The 11,231-nt window shown below is 51.9% G+C and overlaps 1 protein-coding gene across 1 annotated transcript; it reads right to left on the bottom strand.

Annotated features, from left to right (window-relative positions):
* Positions 1–11,099, bottom strand: LOC306818556 (protein jagged-1a-like). Its single transcript, XM_079336219.1, is given in 24 exon segments — positions 1–581; positions 665–830; positions 1,007–1,138; positions 1,305–1,535; positions 1,657–1,766; positions 1,875–1,988; positions 2,346–2,431; positions 2,641–2,668; positions 4,655–4,771; positions 5,028–5,141; positions 5,267–5,380; positions 6,332–6,445; positions 6,518–6,682; positions 6,775–6,925; positions 7,073–7,246; positions 8,186–8,232; positions 8,512–8,625; positions 9,524–9,637; positions 9,722–9,835; positions 9,922–10,041; positions 10,151–10,282; position 10,597; positions 10,599–10,657; positions 10,835–11,099. Coding segments are annotated over 24 exon segments (3,273 nt in total). The 5' UTR covers positions 11,052–11,099; the 3' UTR covers positions 1–42.
* Between the last annotated feature and the right edge of the window lie 132 nt (positions 11,100–11,231).

Below are 11,231 nucleotides of genomic sequence, written 5' to 3'. Positions count from 1 at the left end.
TCAGGAACAATAAAGGATCCAAAGGTGCAGCCTCGGCGTCGGTTATACGATGTACTCGCCGCGCTTCCCGCTCTGAGTCTGCAGCTGCCTGTTGTCCTGTTTGCAGCTCCACTGGGCGGGTTTATGGAGGGCGGGTCGGTCCTCCCAATCCACCAGCGAGTACGCCGGCGGAGCCCGAGGGAACCTCGCCTTCTGCAGACGCTTGTCCATCTCATCCTCGTCCGATTGGCTCGCGGCGTCCGACTTCCTGATCCTGGCGTTGACGGCGTTCTTGTCGTCACAGAGGCGGGGCTGCAGGAGGAGCTGGTGGTGGGCGTGCTGCTGCTGGCTGTAGTTGGGGGGTTGCTTCTCGATGGGGTTCTTGATGTGCCTGAGCTGCTCGCGGGCGGCGCTGATGCTGTTGTGCAGCGCGTTGTTGTCCTCGACGGCGGGGTTCAAAGACGAGGACGGCGCCACCTGCGTGCTGACCCCCGTGTGCGCGCTCTGCTTCCTCCGCTGCCTCACGCACCACAGCAGCATGGAGACCACCGCCAACACCCACACGAAGACCACCACAGAGACCAGCAGGGGGACCAAGTGGTCTGATGGACGGAGAGAAAGAAGGGTCAGGGTTAGTTTGGCGTTCACGACTCAGAACTGTCAACATTCAAAGCGTGGTCGTTACCGTTGGCGGCGCCGCTCTGTCTTCTCTGCACACGGACCTCGGCGATGGCGCTGATGATGGAGCTGTTGGCGCTCCTCTTGCTGACCAGATCCATGATCCTGTCTGTGATTTCTTTGACAAAGGTCAGACCTCCTCGTCCTCCTCCTCCTCCTCGCTCCTCCGTCCACTGAAACATGGACACAAAGAAACGCTCTGATTATCTGCGACCTGTCAGATTAAACGCTCTTTGGCGTTCTCTATAATCAGCTGACTTTGCCTCTCTGGTGCTTTGAACAGTTTCCTATTTCCTATTGATGATTTGCTTTGCAGGATTTTTTTTTTTCCCCATGAAGCAGGACTCACGATGGCGATGTGGATCTCGTTATTGGCGCTGAGCGACGGCTCACAGGTCACGGACACGGACGAGTCCGAGGACAGATTCCTGACGGCGTAGAGACTCCTGAGCTCGTGACAAACCTGCTCCACCGTCACACCCTGAAAACACAGAACACCAGGACCTGCACATCAGAAACTACGGCAGCCCGAAGGTGACAAACACGTGTTTCCACTCCTGGATCTTATTTTCATACGTTTCAAAAAGTGTTTCGATGGTCACGTGACCTCACAGGACTTCCTGATCGACCACATAAAGCCCACTGACCCGTTCCATGCCGTCCTTTCTGAAGGTGAAGGTGATGTTTGCACAGCTGCTCTCCAGGTGACACCTGGCTGTGGGCGGGGCCTGGTGGGCGTGGCTCCAGCACTCCCCCTGCTGCGTGCAGGGCTTAACGAAGCATCGCTCATCACGGATGGGGACGCAGGTGTGACCGGCCGGACACTCGGCGCCCCGCGTCTTACTGTGCAGGCTGCAGGGTTTGGGTCCGCACATGAGCTGACGGGGAGACGAAGAGGAAGAGGAGGAGGAGGAGGAGGAGGAGGAGGAGGTCGTGTTTATTTAAAGGGTCATTTCAGAGCATCAGTGATGCACGGCTCAGATCAGGTGTCCGCTCTACCTTAGTGCAGCTGATCCTCCCGTTGTTACAGCTGCAGGTGTTGCAGTCTTCATCCCACCTGCTTCCATCCAGAGCGACCAGCCCCCGCACCACACACGGCCTCCCCGACACTGCACACACACACACACACACGCACACACACACACACCTGAAGGTTAGTTTGTTTTTAAGCTCGGCTACCATGAAACATCTAAAATCTGTGCGGCTGCAGGTTTTACCTTGATGACAGCGAGCGCCGCTCCGCCCCGGGGGACAGACGCAGCGGTAACCGTTGATTTCGTCCACGCAGGTGGAGGCGGAGCTGCAGGGCGACGACTGACACTCGTTTATGTCTGAGACAAAGAAGGGGACAGGAGAGGAGATTTACAGAGTCGTCCTACAAACCCGAGACAGGAAACGAAGGATGGCAGAGTGAAGGGAGGTTTTCAGCTGTACAGAACTGATGCTGTGTGAGTGTATTTTTTTGTGCTAAGCTAGGCTAATCACATGCACGACCAATGATGCTGATCTGAAATTCTGCAGAAGGCAGAAAGAGGCGTTCACTTTTTCTGATTTAATAAAAACACAAGTCAAGTTTTTTTAGTGAGAAAAGTAACTGCAAAGAAAAGTCAGACAAAGAAATCAGTAAATAAGAAGAGCCAATAGGGGGCGACGGAGAGTGACAGTACAGCACAAAAGGGTCCACTCACTGATCCTGCAGTCTGGACCGGTAAACCCCGGAGCACATTCACATCGGTACCAGTTCTCTCCGTCCACACACGTCCCGCTGTTATAACTGAGAGATGAGTTTTAATTCAACATTTATATTAAAGAACAAACATCACATATTACCCAGAATCCTCTCCTCCATGTTCCTCTAACATGCGTCTCTAGTCTAAATTTAACTCAAATGTTTTGACTGTGTGGAAAGAAAGACTTGCTCCTTCATTTCCCAGCAGCCTTTGAACCTGTTCAGGTAAATGTTGAAAGTGTGTGTTGACTCACCAGGGCTGAAGGCTGCAGTCGTTGGTATCTGGAACAGAAAGAAGGAAAACTGTTTTAGACTTTCAGATTCTGTCGTTTCCAAAAAGAATAACTTAGAGGAGCAGTCTGTAGCTCCCCCTAGTGTTTAAAATGAGTACTGCAGTCTAAACTCTAATCATCACAGAGAGCTGCCTCCCCCCTCCTCTCATAGTAAGTAAGTAAGTAAGTAAGTAAAATTTATTTATATAGCACTTTTCACAGGCAGGGGCCACAAAGTGCTTCACAAACAGGGTTTAAAACATCACAAGCAACAAACAGACAGTACAGAGATCATAACAGCCCTAAAAGAGACTAATTAAAAGCCTGGACAAACAAAAACGTCCCCAGTTGACTCTTGAAAGTGTCGGAGTCACATTGAACAGCATCCAATAGGCCGACGTGGATTGGCGTCTCGGAGGTAGTGTCCGTGTTGCGGAGCGGGACTGGACGAAGGCACATCCAGCGGTCACGTGAGCTCCAGCTGGTCCACGCTGGAAAAGCCGGCATAAACACGGAGGTAGGCGATGGCGATGAAAACCCCTGATCATGGCTCCAGCACTGTGAAGGGTCCAGGACACCTGTTGAAGTGCGGGCAGGCGGCAGCGAGGACACGCCGGCGCACACATCGAGGAGAGGAATCTGGCGCAGGAACCGAGCGTGGTCCCGGCAGCCGAAGACGACGGAGCCCCCGGCAGCCGCAGCACGCCCTCGCTTCACTTGGATACCGGACCGAGAGCCTCTTTTTCTGGATCTCCTGCGGGTCCTACCCGGCACCCGATACAGCACCAAGTAGTCAGGTGAGACGGGATCGATTTCAAACGGAGGCAGAAATGCCTGTTTGTAACGGTCCCAGGTATGAAACATGTCCTCCAATGACTCTTTGATACGAAATAAAGAGTCCCGATCATAGGTTAGTAAAGCCAGGACACTTCCATTTGTCATCTGGGCTGCAAAGATCACATATAGAGAAAAAATAATCATCAATAATCTACAAAACAGAGAGCGAACCGTGGCAATGCCAGTCACAGGCGCCAGTACGGTTTGGTCTCCATGGCAACTTGTATACATCATACAGCTCTGCATGTGGTGGACACTGTAGCTTCAGTGTTTAGCCAGCTCTGCATGTGGTGGACACTGTAGCTTCAGTGTTTAGCCAGCTCTGCATGTGGTGGACACTGTAGCTTCAGTGTTTAGACAGCTCTGCATGTGGTGGACACTGTAGCTTCAGTGTTTAGCCAGCTCTGCATGTGGTGGACACTGTAGCTTCAGTGTTTAGCCAGCTCTGCATGTGGTGGACACTGTAGCTTCAGTGTTTAGCCAGCTCTGCATGTGGTGGACACTGTAGCTTCAGTGTTTAGCCAGCTCTGCATGTGGTGGACACTGTAGCTTCAGTGTTTAGCCTGCTCTGCATGTGGTGGACACTGTAGCTTCAGTGTTTAGCCAGCTCTGCATGTGGTGGACACTGTAGCTTCAGTGTTTAGCCAGCTCTGCATGTGGTGGACACTGTAGCTTCAGTGTTTAGCCAGCTCTGCATGTGGTGGACACTGTAGCTTCAGTGTTTAGCCAGCTCTGCATGTGGTGGACACTGTAGCTTCAGTGTTTAGCCAGCTCTGCATGGGTCTGTAAAGCTTTCTGCGTTCTAACCTCTCTCCATGTTTCATCTCCAACATTGATCCTAGTTTGAGCAGCTTTCTGCTGCTGGAGCTTATTAGAAACATGCAGAGGCTTTTTAGCTCGGGTACAATCACTTCTATCTGAAGCAGTTCCACTGCCCGCTTCCATCGCTGCAACACCTGTTCACCTGATAACTGCTCTCATATCTGGCAAACCCAGGGGCATCCAAAACGGCCTAAAACTCATCATTGTGTCTTTTTAAAAAGTGAAGAAGTTTCTTGATTTTGGAAGTTTTCAATATTTTGTTTCTTCTGTGTTACTGAACTGAACAAACGACGGTCTATGTGTGACGTGGACGTCAACGTGCGTTACAGTGACTCACTCTGGCTGCAGGTGGCGCCCTCCCAGCCCTCCTTACAGACGCAGCTGAACGAGTCTCCGTCCACCACACAAGTCCCTCCGTTCTCACAGGAGCTCGGCACGCAGCTGCTGTTCTGAGCTGGACACACACACACACACACACACACACACACACACACACACACACACACACACACACACACACACACACACACACACACACACACACACACACACACACACACACACACACACACACACACACACACACACACACACACACACACACACACACACACACACACACACACACACACAGGGAAAAACAACAAACGGTCAGACTGCGAGAAGACGACGTTTGAATTATAAAAAATCCAAGATGGCGTCTCGCTGACCGATGTTACAGCTGCTGCCCTCCCAGCCAGCGACGCACACGCAGGAGAAAGTGTGTCCCTCGTCGTAGCAGGTTCCTCCGTTGTTACACGTGGCCTCGTCACACTGACTCTCTCCTGCAGGAAGAACAGAATGAGAACAAACGATGTGAGAGGATGAAGAGGAGGGAGAGGATGAAGAGGAGGGAGAGGATGAAGAGGATGAAGAGGATGAAGAGGAGTAGAAGAGATGTTCTTCGTACGTGAGCTGCAGGTTTTTCCCTTCCAGCCGTCGCTGCACTCGCAGGAGAAATCGTTGAGCAGATCTCGACACGCGGCGCGGTTCATGCACGGAGCGGAGCGACAATCATCAACGTCTGAACGACACAAAAAAACATGAGGTCACATCCAACATGGCCGCTCGCTCTTCATCACAGCTGGGCTGCAGAGGAGGAAAAGGAGGACGAAGAGGAGGAGGGAGAGGGGGAAGAGGATGAAGAGGGAGAAGATGAAGAGGAGGAAGAGGATGAAGAGGAGGTGGAGGGCGAGGATGAAGAGGGAGAGGATGAAGATGAGTAGGAGGAGTGAGAGGATGAAGATGAGGAAGAGGAGTGGGAGTGAGAGGATGAAGAGGAGGAGGAGGAGTGAGAGGATGAAGATGAGTAGTGAGAGGATGAAGAGGAGTAGGAGGGCGAGGATGAAGAGGGAGAGGATGAAGATGAGTAGGAGGAGTGAGAGGATGAAGATGAGGAAGAGGAGTGGGAGGATGAAGAGGAGAGAGAGGATGAAGAGGAGTGAGAGGATGAAGAGGCGGAAGAGTAGGAGGAGTGAGAGGATGAAGATGAGTAGGAGGGAGAGGATGAAGATGAGTAGGAGGAGTGAGAGGATGAAGATGAGTAGGAGGAGTGAGAGGATGAAGATGAGGAGGAGGGAGAGGATGAAGATGAGTAGGAGGAGTGAGAGGATGAAGATGAGGAGGAGGAGTGAGAGGATGAAGATGAGTAGGAGGAGTGAGAGGATGAAGATGAGTAGGAGGAGTGAGAGGATGAAGATGAGTAGGAGGAGTGAGAGGATGAAGATGAGAGAGAGGATGAAGAGGAGAGAGGATGAAGAGGAGGAGGAGGAGTGAGGATGAAGAGGAGTAGAGGAGGAGGATGAAGAGGGAGAGGATGAAGATGAGTAGGAGGAGTGAGAGGATGAAGATGAGGAGGAGGAGTGAGAGGATGAAGAGGATGAAGAGGAGTAGAGGAGGATGAAGAGGAGTAGAGGAGGATGAAGAGGATGAAGAGGAGTAGAGGAGGAGGATGAAGAAGATGAAGAGTCCTCACTGTTGTGGCAGGTGGCTCCGTCCCAGCCGTCGGCACAGATACACTGAAAGGTTGAGACGTGGTCGATGCAGGTTCCTCCGTGCAGGCAGGGGGCGCTCTCACAGTCGTTGATGTCTGACAGAGAAACAGAACGTGAGCCGAGTCCTCGTTTGAAGCCGCGACGCGTTCAAGCGTCCCATCACTCACTCTGCTGGCAGTACGTCCCGCTGAATCCCTCGTCACACTCGCAGCTAAACTGTCCGCCGGCGTGACTCCGGCACCGCCCGTGTGGGCCGCACACGTGGGACGAAATCAACCGCACCCCTCCTGGCGTGCTATTGGACGTCACCGCCACCGTGCAGCTGTCGATCACTGCGGAGGAGGAGGAGGAGCAGCTGATTGGTCAGAGAGCTGAGAGTTAGCGCTGAATGATGATGGCGAGTAATGATGGGCGGGAGAGGAACCTTTGCACGGCGTGCTGCGGCAGTGATCCTTCAAACGGGAGCAGTTCTTCCCCTCGTAGTCGTCGCCACATTCGCAGACGTAGTCCGACACCAGGTTGAAACACCGGCCGCCATTTTCACACGGAGCGTTGAGGCAGTAATCGATATCCAACTGTGGACAAAACAAAACAAAAACAATGACACCCTGTACTCAGCCGTTTCTATGGCACCCGTCGTCATGGTAACCGCATGAAAGGGCGCAAACACAGCGTTTAGCGAGCATGGCTTCTCGCGCGCGTGCGTGCGTGCGTGCTCTCACCTGACAGCGACGCCCGGAGAAACCGGGCGGACACAGGCAGTGGAAGCCGTTCACTTCGTCATGGCAACGGCCGGCGTTGAGGCACGGCCCGCTGGAGCACTCATCCACGTCTTCCTCACAGTGGTCGCCGCCAAAACCCGGAGCGCACACACACCTGTACCCGCTCACCAGGTCCTGAGAGAGAGAGAGAGAGAGAGAGAGAGAGAGAGAGAGAGAGAGAGAGAGAGAGAGAGAGAGAGAGAGAGAGGAGGGAGAGAGGGAGAGAGAGAGGGGGGGGAGAGACAGAAAGGGGGAGAGAGAGAGAGAAAGGGGGGGGAGAGAGAGACAGAGAGAGAGACAGAAAGGGGGGAGAGAGAGAGAGAGACAGAGACAGAAATTGGGAGAGAGAGAGACAGAGGGAGAGAGAGAGACATGACAACAAATATTAACCTTTGATGAAGTCGTGTGCAGGTCAGAAACTAGAGCTAGCTTTAGCATCAGCGGAGACGGCTGTAACAATGTTTTACAACTAAGACGACCCCTCCCCCCCTCCCTCTCTCTCCCCCCCTCCCTCTCTCCCCCCCGGTCACAGAATGCGTGAGATGACATCATTTCTTGGTTCTAATAAACTCCTGCCCCTGTCCCCCCTCCTGGACTAAGACGACAGCTTCTGTCCGTGGTGTGGCGATCAGCGGCAGATATGGTTGTTATAGTAACGTGAGACGACTCACAGGAGCCGACAGTTAAACCTCTGAGAGAGCGAGAAGGGAAGGAAAATACAGCAATCAGCGTCTGCAAAGAACCACGACGGACTGTTTACGTTCCGCTGGGGAAACCAGAACGTTTGGAGAAATGTGATCTGCTGTTGTCATGGAGGCAACACACACACACACACACACACACACACACACACACACACACACACACACACACACACACACACACACACACACACACACACACACACACACACACACACACACACACACACACACACACACACACACACACACACACACACACACACACACACACACACACACACACACACACACTGCCTCAGCATTTACTGTTCATAACTCTGCAGAAGAAACAAAGTGCGTGTTAAAGGAGGAACAAGAGGCCGACGCTCACCTTACAGGAAGCTCCGTTCTGACACTGGCCTTGGCAGTCATTGATATCTGAATGGGGGGGGGGGGGAGGGGGGGGGGGCATGAAAAGTTGTTATAAAAACAATAAGACGATCACAGACAGCACGGTGTCCTCGAGATACGCTGCTGGAAACAGGACAGAACAAAAAGTTGCACACGAAGTTTTCTGAGATGTTTTTTTCCAAAAGTTAAAAAAAAAAAAAAAAAACTAAAACTTTCCATGACTGCTCAGTACAGACTGTGTGACAAACACACAGGACACTCAAATGTTTGCATTATTGTGTTTTACACAAAATCACAAACACTCACTGATGTCACAGTTCGGTCCCGTCCAACCAGGGAGACACTCGCAGAAGTAACCGCCAATCAGATTTCTGCAGGAGTTGGCGTTGACGCAGGGTTCATCTTTACACTCGTTGGCGTCTGAAAGAACGAAGCGCGAAACATTTAAAGAGTGAAACCAGAGTCTGTCTCCTGCAGTGAGTCAGTCTCCATAGAGCTCTATGTTAAAATCTCCAACTTTACAGCTGCAGTTCCTCCAGAGTCCACTAGAGTCTGTCTCCTGCAGTGAGTCAGTCTCCATAGAGCTCTATGTTAAAATGTCCAACAGCTGCAGTTCCTCCAGTGTCCACTAGAGTCCGTCTCCTGCAGTGAGTCAGTCTCCATAGAGCTCTATGTTAAAATGTCCAACTTTACAGCTGCAGTTCCTCCAGTGTCCACTAGAGTCTGTCTCCTGCAGTGAGTCAGTCTCCATAGAGCTCTATGTTAAAATGTCCAACTTTACAGCTGCAGTTTATTGTGTTTACATGTTAGCAACAAGTAGCAGCTATCTGTGCTTGCTTTTGCAGCTGACTCGTTAGCTTAGCTTCTTAGCTAGCTGATTAGCCTGGAGCGTAATCTGTACAAATATCTGAACTGTTTGAAAAGTCAAAACTTGAGGCTAAAACTCAGTGGAATTATGAAACATAAACAGTGTGTTTTCTGAGTCTGGCTTCAGTCAGAGAGAAAACAGACGGCTAGCTACACACAGCTACACACTGAGGAGCATGTGGCTGGTGGTCGGCGGTTGATTAGCGCTGCGGTGAGGCGATACGGGGCGCTAATCCTCCAAACCACAAGCGTTCCTCCAGGCAACACGCTGGAAGTTTGGAAATAAAACCATCAGCTGATTTATTTGTACATAAAGTTAAAGAAACTCTCCGCAGTGGAAAATATGAATCACGACTTCAAGGACGAGTCCAACAAGTTTGTTTTTTTTTCCTCAAGCGTCAACATCAGAATTCATGGAAAACAGCAGGACATGTACGCGAGGATCACTGACCGATGAGGCACGTCTTCCCGGTCCACTGAGGAGGACACGAACACCTGAAGCCGTTCAGCAGGTCCTGACACGTCCCCCCATGACTGCAGGGGTTCGCCGCACACTCGTCCACATCTAGAGGGGCGAGACAGAGGTCATGCATCATCTCGTGAGGGTGTGAAGAAAAGGATCCGATCAGGAAGGTTCGGGGAGGCGTACTGATGGAGCAGGTCGGGCCTCTCCATCCGGGCGCACATCGGCACTCGAACCCCAGGACGGTGTCAGCACAGCTCGCTCCGTTCACACAGGGGGCAGAGAGACAGGCGTGGTCCGCTGACAGAGAGAGAGAGAGAGAGAGAGAGCGGTGAGGATCGCCTCACTCGTCTGAGGGTTTACATCATGACTCTGGTTCCTCTCACCTCTCTGACAGGTGACTCCGGAGAAGCCGTCCCTGCAGGAGCACTGATACTTGTCCGGTCCCGTGTTGCTGCAGGTCCCTCCGTTTAAACACGGCTGCAGCGTCGCACACGTGTTCAGATCTGCAGACACACAAACCACTCAGCGTGTGCAAGCTAAAGATCTGCACACCTGTGTGTGTGTGTGTGTGTGTGTGTGTGTGTGTGTGTGTGTGTGTGTGTGTGTGTGTACCTTTGTCACACAGCTGTCCTCCATAGTTGGTGTCACACAGACACTGCCACGGCTCCACACAGCCGCCGTGAACACAGCCGGGGTGAGGAATACACTGATCACAGTAATCTCCCTGCCAGCCATACAGACACACTGACACACACACACACACACACACACACACACACACACACACACACACACACACACACACACACAGTCAATATTACTGCACAAAGTCCGAGTCACATCATCCAACTGGTCCTGCAGGAGGCTTTTAGCGTCCAATCGATACTGGAAATGCACTCTGACTCAGCGTCCACAACATGGTAAACTGTGTGTGTGTGTGTATTAGAGTGGTGTGTGTGTGTGTGGTTGTGTGTGTGTGTGTGTGTGTGTGTGTGTGTGTGTGTGTGTGTGTATTAGAGTGTGTGTGTGTGTGTGTGTGTGTGTGTGTTGGTTCTCACTTGCACTCTCCAGGAACTTTACAGGATCCGTGTTCTGAGCTGCAGCCCTGCCTGCAGATCGCTGCAGAGAAAGTGTCCGAAAACATGGAAATAAAATAAAATAGAAATAAAATAAAATTATCTGTTTGCTCTAAATAAAATAAAAGAAACTGTTAATAATAAAATAAAATAAAAAGCTCAGATGCAGATTTTAAACATCTGTTTCCTACATGCTGAGGGGGGAAAGCACGGCTCTCACCTGTGTTACAGTCCGGACCGCTCCAGCCCTCCAGACACGTCTTGTTACCGTTGTGGTCGCACTCGTAGTGTCCGAAGAAGTCGTCTCTCGGGCGGCAGAACTTGTTGCAGCCGAAGCCGAAGTAGTGCTCGTCGCAGGTGAGTCGGACCTGGAAGGCGAACTGAGCCACCCGGCCCTCGTGCTTCAGGTTCTGCCACTGACGGTCAGGGTTGATCATCCCCGAGTGGACGGCTCTCTCGATCACACCTGGACACGACAGAGCGTGACGTCAGAGACCCGCAGGAGACACGCACGCGGCTCGGTTCTGCTGTGAACGAGCCACATGCAGCATGATGTCTGAGTTAGCTTCGACATGCTAAACATGTTGCTATGGAGACGATCGTTTCAGTGACTGTTG

The sequence above is a fragment of the Symphodus melops genome (assembly GCF_947650265.1).
Source record: "Symphodus melops genome assembly, chromosome: 2".
In the NCBI taxonomy this organism is placed as follows: Eukaryota; Metazoa; Chordata; class Actinopteri; order Labriformes; family Labridae; genus Symphodus; species Symphodus melops.
This window is presented reverse-complemented; position numbering and strand designations above follow the sequence as displayed.